Here is a 21,907-nt window from a genome sequence, read left to right as displayed (position 1 = left end):
CACTGGAGACTCTGTCATCACCCCATTCATATCTTCTACTTGGCAAAGAAATGCCATGCTCATGGAAGGAGGCCTTCAAGTTAGGGAACTGACATCCTGGCTATGGATTCACCCCACCCTCACGTATTGATTTTTCCACTAAATTCTTGGCAGAAATTCTTAATATCTAGGTCAATGAAGTAAAACAAATCATTGTCTAGCTGAGTAACTAAAGATTAAAAATTACATGTCAAACCCAGCAACTGGGGGACAATATTCTCTAGTGTACTCAATCCCTGTGGGTTCAAGGTGAAGATCAGATGAGTTTCCTCAAATAACTTTCATTAAAAGCAATATTTTATTCAAATTGTATATTATGTATGTTAACTGGAAATAATTTAATTAGGCTACTTGAGAGAATGCGCTTGAATGTTTAGGGAGCAAATAAAGCCTAATTCAACCCATAGCTCTGCCAATGGCCAGTTCTAAGACCTTAGACACTAATTTCTCTTCCGGATTCTCAGTTTATGTGTAGAGTGAGGATTGTTAACACCCACTTTATATGGATTGTGTGTATTTCTATGTGTATTCAATGGAATGCTTTATACCAAGTACTTGTACATGGGCTACACTATCTGACACATATTAAGTTCTCTAAAAATAGTCATTCCTATTATTGATATGGTCTTCAGATAGTGTGGGAGGATATAAACTTCATTGTGTTTTTCAGAAATGCAAGAGTTGCATTTTTTCTCATTCTTGCCATCTTCTGATCCATTGTCCACTTAGCTGCCAAGGTGATAATTAAAAACACACGTTGAATGGTGCCATTCCCCTGCCTCTGTCCTTTCTGGGGCTTTCCATTAGATTACAAGCTAAACTCCTTGCCACTCTTGTGAGGTCCTCCTTGTTTCTCTAGAGTCATGGACCAAGCCACATTAATCTTCCATTCTGTTTTCTCAAAACACCAGCGCCCCTCGAGTTTCCTTTTCATGTATGTCATGATGTCCCTTTGTTTGGAAAGAGCTTCGACCTGACACTAAGTTCACTGCTTAAAGACATCTCTGTAGAGAAATCTTCTCTGACCTCCCATGTATTAAGTCTCCTATTATCTTTCACTGCAGAATGGCTATGTCCTTTGTGCTTGTCTGTGTTGTCTGTCTTTAAGTTTTTCAGTGGCAGAAAACTTGATGACTTTGTACGTCACTTATGTTCAGTGTTTGGAACAGTGATTTACAAATAAGTATGCAACAAATATTTGCTGGAATGAAGGAATAAATAAATATAATCATCAGTTAGGGAGCCCTATTGAATGTCTAACAGGAATATAAAATATGTTGACTGTAGTGGTATGTTGCTTTTGTATAATTGACATGTTCCTGAAACATTTATGCATAAATCGGATTTTATGTATGTTAAAGGAAATGCATTTTTAAAATGACTCAGGTGATATTTTCATGGATGACTTTGTTTCCTTCTAAATCGGCTTCAGTTGTCATGATAGCCAGCTAAGATAGATTAACTTGAGCTTCTCTATTACTGTCAGGATTCTGGAGATGGCAGATGAGGAAATTCTAGGTTGTACTTGAAGACTAGCCTGGTGGCTCTGTGCTTTCTCTGTAACAGTGACTCATATGCACTCAGTTAAAAATTGTTTTACTCAACTCTCACTGAAAGCTTTAGGCTTGTTTCTGCTCTTATGTGAATCTTAAAACATGATAACATGTCTAGAGGAAACAGACCAGGATCCTGATTGAGAATCTGCCTACGTGAAGACCAGCTGAGAAGACGGAGGATGTGGAATCCTGTAGGGGCACCTTAGCCATTCTCGATGCTTCTGGACCATTGTGTGGAAGAGGGAGCACTGTTTATCTGTATAGTTCAATAGGGAAAACACTGAACCAGTGACTGAAGGCCCTTGAAGTAAATTCCAACTTAACTAAAAACATTTTGGGTAATACTACATGAATATAGAATCATCACCTGAGGAAATGGTGAGGCATTTAAAATGGCTGATAAAGTTGCTATGGATGTTGGAATCTGGCCTCTTAGTGTGGGCTGGTTTCCTACCGCATAAAGGTGCACATTGGCCCATAGCATTGATCTACGAACTCAAGAAACAAGACGGATAAAATTGAATTTGCCACAACTTTTCTCGGGGATACTATCTGTTTTGGAAATAATCATGAGAAAACCCACCTGAAGGTTTTGTAGGGGTTCGTGTTGACACCTGATCGGTCACATCGAAGACACAGGGTCACCCATCTGTCTTCAGAAAGTGTGGGCTGAGTTAACTGCAGGAGTTCTGCTTTCCTAGGGAGGGTTGAAAATCGGGACCCTGCTACCCAAAGACCCTTTTCTCCTTTAGTGCAACTCTCAGGTTCTCCCCTAAATATTTGAAAATATACCATCTTGGGGAGGTGCTGAATCATCTTCTTAGATACCTGTGTGTTTTGAGTGGCTTGGTCTTTGCTCAGAGTTAAACAGTTCATGGTAGAAAATAGAACTTCCAATTCCAAATGTTAAGTTCTTGTTCCTCTGTCATCTGCTTCTCATTTAATTGAGTTTTTTTCCCTTATTTAAGGAGTTAATACATTAGATTCTCAAGGTCACTGCATGATAAGTACTACAACACAGTTCTCATCAATTCTCATGTTAATGTGATATTAATACCAAGAAAACAAATTACATGTAGATCATAGATACAGTTCTAAGAATGTAATGATACTGCCTGCTCACCCTCTTCCCTCCCTTTGATTCTTTCATCCTGAGTTTTTGAGTTGCATATTTTTAATTCTGTGGGATTTATTTCTAAAATACTGCTAACTAAACCAAGATTTGAATTCTGCTATATTCTATTTGCCTTATGTTCATCTTTTAAGCTTTCACTTCTTGCCAAAATCCTAACTAGGTAAAATAAAAGCTCTAGGGACATTTCATTTCAACCTCTAGTAAAGAGAAAAACAGTCTTCAGAGATCTTTGAAACTTCCTCTTTGGAGAGCACAATTTTTTCATTTCTTATAAATTCTCTAGACTTTATTATAAAAGTGGCAGAGTTCCCTGGTAAAAAATGAGCTCGTTTCCCAGTTTGCGTTACTTAAAGTGTTCTTAAGTTGAATGTTCTAACACATACAGACACACATGCACACTCTAATTGCCATAAAATAGTCAGGAGGAAACTTTGGGAAATAATGGGCTTATACACTAATCCTCAATTCCATAAAGTTATATACATTAGATGTAGACAGATTGTTCTATACCAATAAAACCTTAATGAACTAGTTAAAACATTTTTCCTGTCATTTAAAATGCACAGATGGTATGATTTTCTGGTTTGGGCTCCATCAAATAACTAACCAAGTCTGAGATGGGCCATTTGTTGAAATGGTCAAGAGGGGGGACTAAAGTTGTCAGTTTTTTTTTTTTTTTTAAAGAAAACTCTTTGCTACACAAAACTATAAAGCTTCTTTCTCACCACCCAGTTTGTAGAGTCTGCTATTTCACAACGTTATGTTTCCATGTCATTTTTTAGTTGAATTTTACTGATTATATTTTAGTAAAATAACTTGTATATCTACTAATTATATATTTTGACCTAAATGTCATACAACAGAGCATGGGACACTTTAAATGATTTCAGGGTTGTGTTTAAATACAAAGTCCTATTGGAAAATACATCTTGACTTAAAACTATTTTTGGAAGAATTCATTATTTTCATGAACAGAATAATTATACTTGCTTGTTTGTTTTACTAAGTTTTAACCCGTGTCTCAAGTTTTTTTGTGTCACACTTGGGAATAAATGGAAACATTACAAAAATATTTTTATAATAATTGAAAATTATAGATCAGTATTGAAAGAAAGTTTTGCTATTACCAACTAAATAGTCTGAAAGTCATTTGCCACTTACTTCCTTGACTCTGTCTAACTTGGAAACAGCAGTCTTTTGGGCCACAGCAATCTGGCTGCTTGGCTGTCCAGTTGGCCAGTTAATTGTGGTACAGTTCCCTTCTCAACCTGCGGCAGGACTGGTGAGCTAGTCTGCTTTTTGGCCTTGTATTGCAAAATATCAAATGCTAGACAAGCTTCCATTTTATGAACCAAAATGCTTCAAAAATTGGTAATATATGGTTAGATAATAAAGATTACTTTTTTTTTTTTTGACAGGCAGAGTAGACAGTGAGAGAGAGACAGAGAGAAATGCCTTCCTTTGCCATTGGTTCACCCTCCAATGGCTGGCGCGGCCGGCACGCTGTGGCCGGCGCACCGCACTGATCCGAAGCCAGGGGCCAGGTGCTTCTCCTGGTCTCCCATGGGGTGCAGGACCCGAGCACTTGGGCCATCTTCCACTGCACTCCTGGGCCACAGCAGAGAGCTGGCCTGGAAGAGGGGCAACCAGGACAGAATCCAGCACCCCGACCGGGACTAGAACCCAGTGTGCCGGTACTGCAAGGCAGAGGATTAGCCTATTGAGCCACGGCACCGGCCAAGATTACTTTTATTTTATAAAGATGTTAAGCTAGAGTCAGACCATGACAGATCTAATCTTTAAAAATGCCTTTGCATGCTACTGACAGTGTCTCAAGTGCACATATCTCATCAAGTTCAGTTGAATAATTGGTATACTTTTCTCCATAATTCATTTGTGTTATGTAACTAGAATTTAGAAATATTTATGATTCAGTTCATTTGAAATCATATTTATGGCATCACTTCATGATGCACAAAAATCAAAACAGCTGCAAAAATTTAGCAATTGTAAGCTTCTTTTGTGATTTGTTAATCTGCTATCCCCCAGGCCCTGGTAAAGTATGCCAAATATTAATGAGAATCAGGATCGTGTTGGTTAGAGGGGTATGGGATTCTTATGTGTTCTTTCAGGAGTTAATATGTGGTTTTACATTATTCACACCCTTCTTAATTCAAGCTGTATGTTTCTGTTGGCATTTCCTCAAGTGTATTTTCAGAGTGACATTCTACTATTAGTATACAATAGGGTTTGCATCTGTAGTGATTTTACTTACATTTTCCTGTTACATGGGAATTACTTAAAGGTTAGATAGTATGTGTGGAATTTGCTGACCTGAAAGTGGTGGTAGTGGGGTGTGAGCTCTTATGCAACTCAGTAAGTTGGAAGTTAGATGGGACAGTTCTTTCAGCTTTGCTACTACCACTTTTATTCCAAGCAGGTCACTGACTCATCCTCTGCATGTGACTCATTTATTATTCAAAAGATACTTATGGAATGTTACTATATACAGTAGGGATACACTTACATATAAATAGCTGACAACCCTTGGCCTCAAAGGGCTTGTATTACATTGGTAAGAAGGAGGAAATAATAAGTAAATGATAGTACATAGTGATAACAGCAATGAGTTAAATAATACAGGGAAATGGAGACCTTTATGATGCTCAAATACAGTGGCAAGAGATGAAATTTTAAGCATTGTTCAGGAAACCAAGAAGGTTACATTGGCCCCATGAGGACATGGGAGTTCGGAGGGTGAGGGCGAGCCAGATGTCCCAAGCAAACCGATGCAGCTTACTGAAGTGGAGAAAGAAGCAGAGATGGGATCAGTCCTAGAAGTGAATAGTTACTGTTGCCCAAGAGAATGAATGTGGGGTGAGGCCATGTCGGGAGCAGTGCTGGGAACTTGTCTAGCTTGGGAGTGCTCTGTTTCTGCCATCAGTTATTCAACAAAGATGTTGGAAAATGATCAACTTGCTTAATCTTTTGGCAAACACTGGTGCGCACAATGTGTCGGGCGCATTGTTTGATGCTGAGGATGTGAGGAATAAAACACAGTACCGCCTTCAAGAGATTCAGCATAATAGGGGACCAGACATAAACAATTTGTTGTACAGTGGGGCCAGTTTGCAAGATGTGGAGCTAACACAGAAGGAGAGAATCATCCCATTTGGCACTGTTAGTGAGGTTACTAGTGGGGAAGAGAAAAACACATGAATAGGATTTGGAGGGCATTGAGAAATTTGCTGTGTGGACCGGGTGGGGGAAACAGGCAGCTCAGAGTAATAGCCTAAACCTAGCATACAGTGAAGCAGGGACAGCTCATTGACTTTTAACAGGACACAAAATGGGGGGAGAGAGAAAATGGACTTAATGGATATTTTTAAAGATTAATTTTTTTGTTAAGGCAGAGCAACAGAGAAGAGAGAGAGAGATCTTTCATCCACAGGTTCACTCTGCAGATGGCTAAAGCATCCAGATCTGAGCCAGGCTGAAGCCAGGAACTCCACCCTCGTCTCCCACATGGGTGGCAAGGGCCTGAGCCCTGCTGCTGTTCTAGGCACATTAGTAGGGAGCTGGATCAGAAGAGAAGAAGCCTCGGCTTGAACTGGTACTTCCATACAGGATGCCCGGTGTCGTAAGTAGCAGCTTATTGCAACACAATACCAGATCCCTTAAGGGCTTCTTAGGAAGTGAAATTGTCAGTATGCAATGATTAATTGCATGTGGATGGTGAGTCCAAGATCTTTGGGCTTGGAGTGTTGGGCAGATGGCATAACCACCAAGAAGATGTCTATCACAGGAATAGTAGTGATGGTGGACAATGACTTAAGGTTGAGAGGATTTCTTACTGTGGTTCAAGAAGTATGTGATGATGATTTTTCCACTAAGTGGAAGTAAAAATTGTTGTAGGAGATGTCTTGATTGACACCTTGATCCAGGAATGTGCTGGTAAACTGACTCCATGAAAACAAATAGCAAATAGTAAAATCTTCATTTGTAGCATTTGCTATGTTCTAGATAGTAACTGTTGTTCTATGCACATGCCATTGTGCTTCATGGAAGTATTAGTAGCTCTGGCCGTTGCAGCCATTTGGGGAATGAACCAACAGAAGGAAGACCTTTCTCTTTGTCTCTCTCTCACTGTCTGTAACTCTGACAAATAAATAAATCTTTAAAAAAAAATAGAGTTACAGAGAGAGGTAGAGTTACAGAGAGAGGTCTTCCATCTACTGGTTCACTCTCCAAATAGCCACAATGGCCAGAGCTAAGCCAATCTGAAGTCAGGAGCCAGGATTTTCTTCTGTGTCTCCCACTCGGGTGCAGGGGCCCAAGGACTTGGGCCATCTTCTACTGCTTTCCCAGGCCACAGCAGAGAGCTGGATTGGAAGTGGAGCAGCCCAGACCAGAACTGGAGTCCATATGGATGCCGGTGTTTCAGGCTGGAGCTTTAACCTGCTGTACCACAGCCCGGCCCCTCCCCTTGTCTTTTAAACCTGAGGTGCTAATGGCTCTCTGCTCCAGCCTACTGTTGGTTTTTCTAAAGCATTGTGGAACTTTGCAGTGGTCGCACTTAAGTGGCTCATTTCTGTCCTGCTGCAATGATGAATAATACAACTTTGGAAAAAGGCAGACATCATCCTAGATGTTAGAGTTTGAGACCAAAGTGACCAAAACTTAGGCTGACTTCTTATTGTTTCTCTTCTGATGTGAGTCATGACAAATCCAAATATTCACTTGTACAATTTCTCATCCCATGGCTAGTGGAGATGAGAGCCAAGGAAGGCGCTCTGTTGCTTCCTTCATACCCCATCTAAGTCTAAGGTTTCTTGTGGTTCCAGAATGTCCTGACTTAGGCTGGTGCTGCTGGCCCCTCCCAGGGAGAACAGGCCCTCCCTTGTCCTCTGTGTTTTCCAGTAGTGGTGATGAATTCATGCTCTTGTGTCATTTATGACTTTGTGTTTTTATGCTATCTGTGGCTCATGTTTGAGAGAGGAGGCCATCTGGGTGAGACATTGGTTGAACTGGGCCGTAGTCACAGTACTCAGCCAAGCGATCTCCTCCTTAAGTTTGTTTCTCACAAGGCCAAAGGAGAGAGTGAACAGATTGTCAAAGATCCGTCAAGCATCGACATTTCTCTTCGTTGCTATGTAAGGGCTGCAGCTCAGGGGCTGCCTGTGACTGTGACCTTGTGAGCATTATTCACTGAAGAGCTCGGCCTGACCACACCCAGACAAATGGTATTTCAGAAAGCATCCCTCTCTCTCCCTCTCTTTACCTATCTGTCTCTTTCTCTCTTTCCCTTCTCTCTCCCTCTTTGAGAGAGAGAGAGAGAGAGAGAGAGAGAAAGGGGGGGAGGGAGGGGGAGAGGGGAGGGTGAGGGGAGGGAAAGTGAGAAGTCATTTTTCAAATGCTTGAAAGAGTGGTTGAATAGGGGGGGAGAGGGAGAGGGAGGGAGGAAAAGTGAGAAGTCATTTTTCAAATGCCTGAAAGAGTGGTTGAATAGGGGAGGGGAGGAGAGGACCCCAAGTTGGTTCCAGAATTCAACCCAGATCTCCCATGTGGCTGGAACCCAGTTACTTAGGCTATCACCAGTGCTTTCCAAGGTCTGCATTAGCTTTGAAATGAGCTAGAGGTAGATATTGAAACTAGGTGCTCTGATATGGGACATGAGCATTAAAATAACCAGCAGCTTAACTACTAGGCCAAATACCTGCCCTAAGGAATGTAATTTTTAAAATCATGATAGTGTGTGTGTCACTAATGCAGAGTATCTCTAACTCAGTAGTAACTTCAAAAAAGTGGTATGTCAAAGACAAATGTATTAGTTACCTTTTGCTGCATAATGTATTGCCATAGTCATAGTATCTTAAAATAGCATGTACCTAACTATGAGATGATACAGTTTCTGTTGGTCAGGAATCTGGGAATGGCTTAGCTGGGTCTTCCAAATGGGTGCAATTAAGGTATTGGCCATGGTTGGCACCTTATCTGCAGGTTTGACTGGGGAGGGATACCCTTGCAAGCTCATGTGACACAGAAAGGATTTCAGTTCCTCAAGGGGGGCTATTGGACTGAAGGCCTCAGTGCCCAGCTGGCTGCTGGCCAGAGGCTACCCTCAGGTCTTTGCCATGTGGGCCTCCCCAGTCTGGGAACTTGCTTCATAAAATCCAGTAAGGGAGAGTCTGAGGAAGGTGGAAGTCACAATCTCATGTTAATCCAGTGATAGAAGGAACATCCCATTACCTTCTATTGCTGGGAAGCTAGTCACTGGGATGGCCACTTGGAGAGGAGCAGCTTAGATGGGGCACAACACCAGGCTGGAAAGGTCGCTGGTGACCTTTGTAGAGTCTGCCTGCCACAGAGTGCCTTTTGTGTTTAAAAAAAAAAAATTAAATCCTAAGCTCTCTTAATATATTTAAACCTTATCTGCCAAAAATAAAAAAAAATTTAAACCTTATATTTAAACCTTATCTGCCAAGGAAAATAAAAAGTGACAACTAAATGTGATGAGGGAGTTGGTCCTAGAGATCTTGGTATCTTTGGATATAATCCTTGGTTGAAAGGCATCACACTAATGTGGATTTCCTGGTTCTAATATTTACAGTTACGTAAACTACTTATCTTAGAGGAGTCTGAATAATTGAAAACTTTATGTACTATTTTTATAATTCTCAGTAGGTATAAAAATCAAGATAAAAACAAGGTTATTTAAAAAATCCATTGGTCATATAAGTTTATTCAATAATTTTAACTTCATGTCCTTATCAGAACTGTTTCCTGGCAGATAAAATCTATATATTTGTGGATACATCATAACAAAACCTTTGGTATAAACTCTCTAAAAATTAAAAGTTTATGATCCTCGGGCCGGTGCCATGGCTCATTTGGTTAATCCTCCGCCTGCAGCGCCAGCATCCCATATGGTCACGGGTTCTAGTCCCAGTTGCTCCTCTTCCAGTCCAGCTTTCTGCTGTGTCCCGGGAGGGCAGTGGAGGATGGCTGAAGTGCTTGGGCCCCTGTACCTGCATAGGAGACCGGGAGGAAGCACCTAGCTCCTGGCTTTGGATCGGTGTAGCTCCAGCCGTAGTGGCCATTTGGGGGTGAACCAAAGAAGGAAGACCTTTCTCTCTCTCTCTCTCACTGTCTATCTGTCAAATAAAAAAAAATATGCTCCTGTGGCAGAAAAATCATTTTACAGCATCCGTCTTAGTGAAATCATAAAATCTCATGACTATATAGTAATATTCCTTATATACTTATTGAATGTTTCTACAATTAATGATAGAGGTTCTATAAGGGTCTTCTGCTTTCATTTTAGCTGAAATGTGTTAGTGACTCTTGCACAACACCTAATCCACTTCACACTTGCATTTAAGACAATCACCATGTCTAAAACAGTGTTGTGATAGCTGAAGTGGCCACCTCCCCTAGGCTGAACCCTGTTTTCCAGTTCCCAGTCTGCCTGTCTCCTCAGACTGTCCCAACTGATGAAAAGCAAAATATTTCAGCCTTCAGAAGTAGTTGAATTTCATGCAAAGCAAGAACAAATGTCTTTTCATTTTGCTCTCCATTTGAAAGGATTTCTAGTTATTAATACTCTATCACCATTTCACGTGTCCTGGTCCAGCAATTTAAAGCTTAGGGGTTTCGGTTGGTGACACCTCTTAAGAGACCTATTTGGAAACACTCTGCACGTTTTTCTTAGTCCCTATTTTTAGAATGGATGGTCTGATGGTATTTTAACATCACTCTCTATTCCCAGAACAAATTCCCAGGTCTGTTACCTGTCAAAACTTAGCAAAGCTGAGGGGATTATCAGTATTCTTAGAAATATTGTATTAAAGGATGAATTTTGATTTGTAAAATGTCAGTGGAAAAAGGATCATGAAAATTCATCCCAATTCCAGCTCTTTAAAACATCTTGGTTTTCAAATGAGGAAGCCAAGTCTGTAGAGGGTCAGCCGTGTAAAAATGACAGTGACAGATGTGGTGTTTTCATGTAGAAACACAGCCCTCACCAGAGTCAAGGATGCGAGTCCATTTCTGAGTTAGACTTGAGAACATGAGAACAGCCTGCTGGCTCCTGCGTGGAACTTCATCGCTGTTGGTCTAGATGAGATGATTCTGAGAAATGGTGTGTAATAAAAATAATAAAGGAGGTGAGTACAGCATTGCACCAAGGTCGAGGAACTGCTTGTGGCAGTCGAGCTGCTGAGTGCTGGCAGCTTTGCAAAAGATGTCCAATTTTTTTTTTTTTTTTGCCTTTAAATGAAATTTTATCAGATTCCTTTGCCTGGGGCAGACAGTCTTGTAATGATGAAAAAAATCTCTGGACGGGTCAAGTGTGTGTTATTGTAGATTAATGTATTTTTCTTCCCAGGTTTTCATCTTTTAAATAAGTCTAATTGAGATTAGTTATGATTGGGAGTACACGCTGGATTGTAGGAAGGGAAGAACTGCTTTGAGTATGATGGTAGAGGTGGCCATTTTGCAGGGGGGTTCAATTTGGAAGGTCAGGATGGTATAGGACCCCAAGAACCATGGTCAGGGACCAGCAGGTGAATGAGGAATGCAAAAGACAAGGCTGGCTTGATTCATAGCTGTACTGTGGACTATCTCTTGCTTTTCAAAGTGAAAACAGATATGTCTCTTCTCTTTCCTCAAGCCTTTCCTAAGTATCATGATGGTAGAATGAAGGGAGAGCCCCACCAGGGTGTGCATGGCTGTGCCACGGGAAAGTGCCTTCAAATTTTGAACTAACCTTGACTTGCACTTCTGAAGCATTCGTTTGTGAAGTCAGAAATTACCTGTAGTGCAAAAGTTAAACAGTGGATCCTTGGGTCACTCAACCAGAGTTCTAATCCTATTTATGACCTCAGTGAACTTGGACAGGTTTCTTATTTTCCCAGTGCTCTGGTTTCCTTGTTTGTATACTAGCGATTGTCTTGGTAACATTTTTTGCTGCTGTATTAAAAAATCCCAGATCAAATAATTTATAAAAGAATAATGGTCTAGTTAGCTCATATTCTAGAGGCTGGGAAGCCCAAGAGCATGGCACCGCTTGGCTTCTGGTGAGGGCCTTCTTGCTGCCTCATAACACAATGGAAAGCAACCCGTGGTGAGACAGGAAAGGTCTAGTTCAGTCTCTTCCTCTTAGCCACTCCTGCCATCATGGGGGCCTCATCCTGCTTGCATCTAACCCTAATTACTCTTCAAAGGCTTCACCTCCAAATATCATTAATGGTTGAGTTTGGAGGTCAAGTTTCTAGCATGTGAACTTCTGGGTGACCCACCTAAACCACAGCGGGGATGGTATTAGTCCCTATGTCACAGAGCTATTTTGAAGAAATAAATGATTTAATGCCTGGGAAGAACTTAGAACAACACATACTAAAGTGTAAGCAGTTGCTTAGTAATTCTACCTTCTCCATATTCCTTAACTGTGAACTTCGGTTTTATTTAAGAACATTACAGTTTTTAACTATTCTGGCATAAGACTTAGGATAATAAATGCTCAAAAAATGTTATTTGAGTGATACATTTTTAGTCCTGTAAATACCTAGTGTGTTTGCTGAATGGCAGTTAGGTGGTTTCTTTATATCAAGATGTTTACCTGGACCAATCCACTTTTATGCACAAAAACTAATTCTTTCAAATGCAAAACCTCTCTCTCTCTGTACTTTCACCATAAAGTTTAGTTACACATTAATGTATGTAGAAAATTATGTGAATGGCAGAATTCTAAAAGTTTTAATGTGGCTTTCTGAGAGGAAGGTCAGAAATATTTTTTGTGTGAATGTAGTTGAGTTCCCTTTTCCACATTTTTATGTATAATAAAATCTCTCCCCCAAAGATTCTTTTACAGACCATTTCAGTTCAATTTTATCTCAATGGCTGTGTGTCCCATTATGTTCTTTAATCTGTAGAAGCACAAATGAGGTATTATTATAAATGAGCTTGTTTTGTCAAGGGGCTTTTAAAGTCCAATTATTTGGCCCTTATCTGAGAACAGACAATATAGGAGATTTGGTAGAAAATGGTCTGAAAGGCTCAATGCTTGAGTTCTGTCCTCGCTTCTGCCATTAGGAGCTGTGTGACATGCAGTCCATCCAGCGTTTCCCTGGGTCTGCTCTTCTCAATAGCTGGGTTTAAATGAGGTTTAGGGTGATTTTGTATGTCTAATAGACTATGATTCTGTGATACCTTGTCAACTGTGCATTTGTACATTGCAGGCTTTGATTTGACTAGCGTTTTCCCCAAAATCATTTGAGATGCCTTTACCAGATGACCAGCCAGGGTGAAAGATGCAGTCTATAACTGACAGCAAAAAGCCATTTCATGGGCGTGCAAGGGAACAAGGTTCATGCAGAGCTGAGGCTCTTGGAGGGTTTGAGATTGTCAGGTGAACGAAGGCGGCTCCAGGGACATCAGTACTGCTACCAGTAACGGATAGTTACTGCACTTTCCTATTTTGCAGAAAACCGAATAGAAAGGTAAATAATCATACAAGGTCTTCCAAATTGCTACGTGTTTGTGTAATGTTTCATTTCCAGAGAGGACAGAGAGTTAAGGGACAGCTTTTTCCCTCTCAGACACTTTGAGTTTCTCAAAAGGAAGATAAAAAAAAAAAAAAAAAAAAAAAAAAAAAAAAAAAAAAAAAAAAAAAAAAAAAACTAGAGAGCAACCTATTTTGTGACCCACTTCTGCCTTTGCTTTTTGGAGACCTTCATTTCACGTTAATTTTCCCATTTTTGATATAAAATAGGGCTCTTTTTCTTGGTTGTCACACATATTAGAGAAAATTTTTAAAAAGTCATTTGGGATAAATATTTCTACAAATGCTAATTAAATGATGTGTTATGGAATTAGCTTATTCATTCTAGATCCTAGATAATCAAGTGGCTGAAATCATTGTTTTAGGATTGACTATAGAAATTTAAATGGTTGACTCAATGAAATACATATTAAGATAATAGAGCACTGATGGCCAACTTTAACTTCATTATCAGTTGAGAAGTGTTTTCTAGAAACATTAATTTTCACCTTTTTCTTTCCTTCTAGCCGTGGCCTCCTGCCCTGTAGATCTTTTTGTGAGGCTGCAAAAGGCGGCTGTGAATCCGTCCTGGGGATGGTGAACTCCACCTGGCCTGATTTTCTGAAATGCTCGCAGTTTAGAAACCAAACCGAAAGCAGCAATGCCAGCAGGATTTGCTTCTCGCCACAGCAGGAAAATGGAAAGCAAAGTAGGTGTCTTTAATTCTTGCCAGTATTTGAGTATAACATTCATATAGAGAGGTTTGCACGTTATGTACATAGTCCAATAAATTCTAGCAGAGTGACCAGACCCAGGTAGCCAGCACTCGGATCAGAAACAGTATTAACAGCACTGCAGAAACATCCGTCAGTCTGCTCCCTGTCAGATCGTGCCCTTCCCAGATAAACCCCTGCTTGACTTTGTCACCTTGGATGGTTTTGCTGACTTCTGAACTTCATAAAAAGGAAACACACAGTATGTAACCTTTTGGTATCTGGGAACATTTGCTTAGCATTACATTAGCAGATTGATTACACTTCTATCTTGTAGTTCGTTCATCTTAATTGTTGTATAGTCGTTAATAATATACCACAACATATTTTTCTACTGTTAGGCACTTGAATTGTTTCCAGTCTGCAACTGTTATCAGTTGTGACTACTCTTTTTGTACATTTCTTTAAACATGTTTTAATAATTGTTTAACAAAACGTTTTCTAAAGTAGCTGTACTAATTTATACTTCTTCCAGTTATGTGTAAAAATTTGTTACGCAAACAGCAAGGTTGTCTCCTCCCCACACTTCGGCTTCCTCTCTCAGCATGTGGGTGCTGCTTCTCCCCTGTGCTCCCACGGTCCCATGAGGTGATACATCCAAGGAGAACTTGTAAGAGCCAGTGTCACGTGGTTTAGACCTTGGCTGCTGAAACTGAGCTAAATAGAACTCTTTTTCTGTGTCAGGTACTCAGCTTCAGGGATTTGGTCATAGTAACAGAAAATGGTGTAATACGATGATGTATCATTTTCTTCACATTACTTTTTAAAGACACCAGAGTTACTGAGATATAACTGACATACCATAACAATCTGTTTAAAGTGTGCAAGTAAATGGTTTTAGTGTACTTCTGAGTTGTCTACACATCACTATTGTGAAATTCCAGAACATCTTCATTTTCCTAAAAATAAACCCTATATCCACTAGCAATAAATTGCGATTCCCTCTCGCCTCAGCCCCTGGTGATCACTAGTTTACTTTGTGTTTCTATGAATTTGACAGTTTTGGAGATTTCATATGAATAGTCTCATACTGTATGAATTTTTTTTGTGACTAACTTACACATACCATAATGTTTTTAAGGTTCGTACATGTTGGTAGCATGGATCAGTACTTCATTTTTATTGTAGAAATACATTTATAATTTATTCATATATTGAAGAACAATTAGATTATTTTTACCTTTTGACTATTATAAAATAATGCTGAATATTCATATATACTTTTAAGTGACATACAGTTCTAATTCTTTTGGGTACGTACTTAGGAGTAGACTTGCTAGGACTAGCAGTAACATTTTTTGGCAAATATTAGATCCCATCATTAATGTATGAGAGTTATAATTTCCATACATCCTCATCAACACTTATTGTCCTCTTTGTTGATAGGAAGTAGCGTTCTAGTTGGTATGAAATAGCATCTCATTAATATGAAGTAGCACCTCATTGTGGTTTTTTTTTTTTTAATTTATTTGAAAGGTAGAGTTAGAGAGACAGAGGGTGAGAGAGAGCAAGTGATACCTTACATCCACTGGTTCACTCCCAGAATGGCTTCAATAGCCAGAGCTGGGCTGATCTGGGGCAGGAGCTTCTTCTAGGTCTCCCACCTGGATGCAGGGGCCCAAGGACTTGGGCCATCTTCTACTACTTTCCCATGACATAGCAGGGAGCTGGATTGGAAGTAGAGCAGCCAGGACTAGAACCAGCACCCGTATGGGATGTTGGCATTGCAGGGAATGGCTTTACCTATTACGCTACAGCACCAGCTCCCTTATTGTGATTTTGATATGCATTGTACTGATGACTGATTATATTGAACATTATATAGAGAGCTTGTTAGTGTTGATCATTTTTATTTCTTATACTAAGATATATCTATTCCTGTACTTAACTCATTGTGGAATTAAGTTATTTATTTGTTTTTTAATTGCTGAAGTATAAGATTCTTTATATAGTCTGGGTATAAGTGTCTTATCAAATAGATATATGATCACCAAATGCTTTTTTATGTTCTTTGAGATTAATCTTTTGAACAGTTTTTAAAAATTTTGTTTTCATTTTACTTGAAAGGTGGAGAGAAAGAGAGAGCTCACTTCCATTTCCGAGTTTATTCCCCAAATGCCTGCAATAGCCAGGACTGAGACCGGCTAAAACTGGGAGCCTGGAACTTTGTTTGGTTCTCTCACATGGGTGCCAGGGAACCCGAAGTTCTTGAACCATCATCTGTGGTCTTCCAGAGAGCGCATTAGCAAGGAGTTGGAATGAAAGTTGGACCAGGCACTCCAGTGTGGGATATGGGAAACTAAAATGCCAAACATCTGCCCCCAGTACACAGACTTTTTTAAAGATTTATTTATTTTGAAAGAGAGAAAAGGAGAAAGATATTGATAGATCTTCTACCTGCTGGTTTATGCCCCAGGTGGATGCAATGGCCAGGCCAAAGCCAGGAGCCAGAAGCTCCTTGTGTGTTGGCGAGCTCAGTTGGTAGAGCATGAGACTTTTAATCTCAGGGTCGTGGGTTCGAGCCCCATGTTGGGTGCCAGATGTTGAGGTGGATTCATTTTGAGGAGTGTGGTGGGGGCAAGAGGCGTGGAGTCACCACACAGACCCCGTGAGTTGGGTGAAAGCGGGCTAGAGGCAAGCAGCTTGCAGACTTGTTTATTTCACTTGGTACAATAGCTTATATAGCCAAGGCAGCCAATCCAATCAAGGGGCGGTTTATGCCCTAACTAATCACAGCCTGTTGCCAGGCAGTCTCCATTACTATGTGGTTTCTGAAGCCGTCCAATCACAGCCTGTTGCCAGGCAGGTTCTGTTGCCAGTGGCCATTTTGGCATGGCCTTCTCATTCCACCACACTTGTAGGTGGCAGGGGCTCATATGTTTGGGCCATCCTTTGCTGCTTTTCACAAGCCATTAACAGGGAGTTGGATCAGAAGTGGAGAAGCTGGGACATAAATCCTTACCCATGTGGGATGCTGGCATCACAGTCAGCAGCTTTAACCAGTGTTCTCATGGGAGAGACAATTTTCATAAATGTTCCCCTATACTGATGATTTTTTGAAAACTGAAATTCCTTTATTTCCTGGAGTAATCTTCACTTTTACAAATCTTGTAAAAGTTTTGTTCATGATATATTAGTCTTTTTTACTTATTTTTGGATTTTGTTTGCCAGTGATTTGTTTGGTTTATTTATATTATTGTCTATGAGGAAAAAACTTCATGTGTGATTTTTCCTTTTTTGTTGTATCACTGTCTTGCTATTGTATCAAAGTTTTGATAATCCAAAAAAAGTTACGAGTTTAAGACTGGTATATTCCTTGTTTCAATGTTTAAAGAAATTTATCACAAAACTGTCTCAGACTCGATATTTCTTTATAGAAAGATTTAAAACTTTACATCCAATACGTTTAATGGATAAGGAAGTGTCCAGAATTTTAATTTTTTTCTAATTTCTTTTTGATAAGTAGTATATTTTAAGAAATTTGTTTATTTAAATTGTCATGGATATTTATAGTTATTCATGATCTTTATTCTCTTTTTAATGTTTTATATATATATATACATGATATTTCCATTTTCATTTTAATGTTGGTAATATGTGCCTTTCTTCTTGGTCTTACTAGAGATCTATCAGTTGTATATATCGTTTTTTTCTTTTACAGTGACATACTTTCAGTTTATTTTATAATTATAACATTAAATCTTCACCAAGTAAAGAACTCAACAAATAGTAAGAAGGAAAATAAATATTCCTCAATAGTAGAGACAAGGGCTATAAACAGCAATTGATTCTCAATGTCAACTTTGCTCATATATATTACATATTCTTGTACTCTGTTAGATACATATGTTTTCCCTGCACTGTGGTGTCTTTTTTGGACTGGCTTATTTCACTGAGTATAATGGTTCAGTTATATTGTCACAAAAGACAGAATTTCATTTTTTTTACAGCTGAGAAGTATTCCATAGTGTATATTTATGACATTTATCCAGTCATCAGTTGATGGGCATCTGAGTTGATTCCATATCTTAGCTATAATGAATTGTGCTGCAGTAAATATGGGGGTACAGATAATTCTTTTATATGCTGACTATTTCATTTGGATATTCTCAGGAGTGGAATAGCTGGGTCATATGGTATATCTGTTTAGAACTTTCTCAGGCATCTCCATGTTGTCTTCCACAATAGTTGTATTAGTTTGTAATATCACAACAGTGGATTAGGGTATTTTTCCCCATACATGTTCACCAGCATTTATTGTTTATTGATTTCTGTATGAGAACTTTTGTAACTGGGGTGAGGTGAAACCTCATTGTGGTTTTGATTTGTAATTCCCTGACGGCTAGTGGTCCTGAGCATTATTTCATATGTCTATTGGCCATTTGAATTTCTTCTTTTGAAAAAAAGCCTTTTCAAGTCTTTTGCCCATTTCTTAACTGGGTTGTTTGTTTTGCAGTTGTTTCTTCAGCTCTTTATAGATTCTGGATATTAATCATTTATCAGTTGCATAGTTTTCAAATATTTTATCTCATTCTGTTGATTGCCTCTTCATTTTGCTAAGTGTTTCTTTTGCAGTGCAGAAGCATCTTAGCTTGATAGAATCTCATTTGTCTATTTTAGCTTTGATTGTGCTTCTGGCACATTTCAAGAAGTTTTTGTCTATGCCAATGTCCTGCAGAGTTTCTCTGAGGTTTTTCTCTGGAAATTTGATGGCATCAGTTTATAATTTAGATTTTGATCTATTTTGAGTTGATTTTTGTATAAGGTGTAAGGTAGGGGTCTTATTTCATAATTGTGTGTTTGAAGATCCAGTTTTTCCAGAGTCATTGTTGAAGAGACTGTTCTTTCTTCCAGGATTGATTTTACTGCCTTTGTGAAAGATTAGTTGGTTATAGGTATGTGAATTAATTTCTTGGTTTTCTATTTTGTTCTATTGGTTTGTGTCAGAATTGAGGCTGTTTTGAGTATAACTGCCATGTAGTATATCTTGAAATCTGGTATTATGATGTCTCTGGCTTTTTGTTGTTGTTTAAGATTTCTTTAGCTATTTGGATCTCTTGTGTTTCCATATAAATTTTAACATTTTTTCTATATCTGAGAAGAATATCATTGGTATTGTGATTGGGATCACACTGAATCTGTAAATTGCTTTTGATAGTATGGACATATTATATTAATTGCTCCAATTCATGAACATGGATGATTTTTCCATTTTTTGTATCATTTCTTTTTTAATGTATTGTAATTTTTGTCATAGATATCTTTCACCTCCTTGGTTAAATTTATTCCAAGATATTTAAATTTTTATAGCTATTGTGAACAGGACTGACCTTAGAAATTCCTTCTTAGCCATGACATTGTGTATACAAAGAGTATTTTTTGTGTTAATTTTATATCCTGTCACCTGACAATTCTTTCATGAATTCCCATAGTCTCTCAGTGTGGAGCCTTTTGGTTCCCCTAAATATAGAATCATGTCATCTGCAAATAGGGATCATTTGACTTCGTCCTTTCCAATTTGTGTTCCTTTGATTTATTTTTCTTGCCTAAAGAAAAGTTTAGGCAAGCTCTGGCTAAAGCTTGCATGTCTATATTGAATAACAGTGGTAAAATTGCACATAGTGTCTGGTTCACAATCTTAGTGGAAATGCTCCCAACTTTTCTGCATTCAATATGATGCTGGCCATGTTTTTGTCATAAATTGCCTTGATTGTGTTGAGGGATGTGCTTTCTATGCCCAATTGGCTTAAGGTTTTCATCATGAAGAGATGTTGTATTTTATCTACTGCTTTCTTTGCATCTATTGATAACCATATGGTTTTTATTCTTCAGTCTGTTAAAGTGATGTATCACATTGATTTTGTGTATGTTGAACCATCCCTGAATGCTAGGGATAAATCCCACTTGGCACACATGAATGATCTTTCTGATATGTTGTTGAATATGTTTAGCTAATATTTTGTTGACAATTTTTTCATCTATGTTCATCAGAGATTTATATATAGTTCTCTCTTTCTCTCTCTCTCTTTTTTTTTTTTTTTTTTTTTTTTGACAGGCAGAGTGGATAGTGACAGAGAGAGACAGAGAGAAAGGTCTTCCTTTTGCCGTTGGTTCACCCTCCAATGGCCGCCACGGCTGGTGCACTGCGGCCGGCGCACTGCTCCGATGGCAGAAGCCAGGTACTTCTCCTGGTATCCCATGGGGTGCAGGGTCCAAGGACTTGGGCCATCCTCCACTGCACTCCCTGGCCACAGCAGAGAGCTGGTCTGGAAGAGGGGCAACCGGGACAGAATCCGGCACCCCGACTGGGACTAGACCCCGGTGTGCTGGTGCCACAGGCAGAGGATTAGCCTAGTGAGCTGCTGCGCCAGCCCTATAGTTCTCTTTGTCTGTTTTTATATTTTTCTGATTTTGGAAATAAGGTGATGCTTGCCTTGGAGAAGCATGTTTGGGAGGATTCCCTCACTTTAAATTGTTTTGAATAGCTTGAGAAGAATTGAAATTAATTCCTCTGGAAGAATTTAGCAATGAAGCCAACTGGTCCTGGGCTTTTTCTTGTTGGGAATGTCTTTATTACTGATTCCATCTCTGTCATCGTTACTGGTCTGTTTAAGTTTTCTCTGTCTTTCTGACTCAATTTAGGTAGATTGTTCCAGGAATCTAAACATCTAGATTTTCCTATTTGTTATTTGTAGTAATTCCTGTTGATATTTTTTATTTCTGTGGTATCGTTATCTCTTTTTTCATCTCTGATTGAATTGAGCCTGTGCTTTTTTGTTGTTGTTGTTAGGGCAATGATATATATATTTTTTCATAAAAGCAGCTCTTAGTTTCACTGGTTTTTTATATTGTTTCAATTGTATTTATTTCTTTAGTTGTTTCTTTCCTTCTACTAATTTTAACTTTGGTTTGTTTATCTAGGTCCTTGACATGCATTTATTTATAGCTCACTTATTTGATACCTTTCCAATTTCTTGATGTAGGCACTAGTTGCTCTAAACTTCCCTCTTAGCACTGCTTTTGTTGTATCCCATAAGTTTTGATATGTTGTACTGTTATCTTCATTTGTTTCCAGGAACTTTATTTCCCTTTTGATTTCTTCTATGAAATTTCATTCAAGAGTGTGTTCAGTCTCCATGTGTTTGCATATTTTCTAGTGGTTCTTTTCTGAACACAATGGAATGAAATGGAAATAAAGACACATGGTATGATTTCTGTTTTTGTGAATTTCTTGAAACTTGCCCTATGACCTATTATTTGGGCTATCATAGAGAAAGTTCCATGCACTGATGAAAAGAATATGTACTCTTCAGCTATGGGATGAAACATTCTGTAGATATTAGTTTGGTCCATTTGGTCCATAGTTTAGATTAGCTCTGTTTGTTGATTTTCTGGCTGGTCGATCTTGCCACTGATGAAAGTGGAGTGTTGAAGTCCCCAGGTGCTATTGTATTGGAGTCAATGTCTCCCTTTAGATCTGTTAAATTTGTTGTAAACAGCCAGGCTCCCGGGATTGGGTGCATATACATTTACTATAGTCACATCTTCCTGTTGAATTGATCGCTTGATCATTACATAGTGCCCTTCTTTGTCTCCTCATCTTCACATTCTCCTGTTGCAGTGTTTTGTTCTTTGGTGAGTCATGCTGTCCTCCTGTTCTTGTTTCTTGTATTTCTGTGTTTATTTTTAGGTATTTGTGGAAATACTTGTTGGTTTCTGCACTGCTGAGTTTTATCTTTGAACTGTGCCTCTGTGGCCTAGTGGAATATTTTCTCCTTCAGTGAATACCCAGAGACATAAGCTGGGTGCGGCCATGGAGCCCTGGTCAATGCTCAAAGGTGGGACGAGAATCCAGGGTTATACC

The 21,907-nt window shown here is 39.1% G+C and overlaps 1 protein-coding gene across 4 annotated transcripts in view; it reads left to right on the top strand.

Annotated features, from left to right (window-relative positions):
- The window catches only part of CORIN (corin, serine peptidase), a 322,611-nt gene that overhangs the window by 134,559 nt on the left and 166,145 nt on the right, over window positions 1-21,907 (top strand). For all 4 annotated transcript variants that reach the window (XM_089325378.1, XM_070068193.2, XM_008248573.5 and 1 more), the window contains exon 5: window positions 13,798-13,979. In XM_089325378.1, coding sequence (XP_089181504.1) covers window positions 13,798-13,979 — 182 coding nt within the window. The remainder of the gene's footprint in view (window positions 1-13,797; window positions 13,980-21,907) is intronic.

This window comes from Oryctolagus cuniculus, chromosome 2 (genome assembly GCF_051225735.1).
Source record: "Oryctolagus cuniculus isolate XC-2025 breed Fujian yellow rabbit chromosome 2, ASM5122573v1, whole genome shotgun sequence".
Taxonomy (NCBI): domain Eukaryota; kingdom Metazoa; phylum Chordata; class Mammalia; order Lagomorpha; family Leporidae; genus Oryctolagus; species Oryctolagus cuniculus.
Note: the sequence above shows the minus strand (reverse complement) of the source record. Positions and strands in the feature narration are given on the sequence as shown.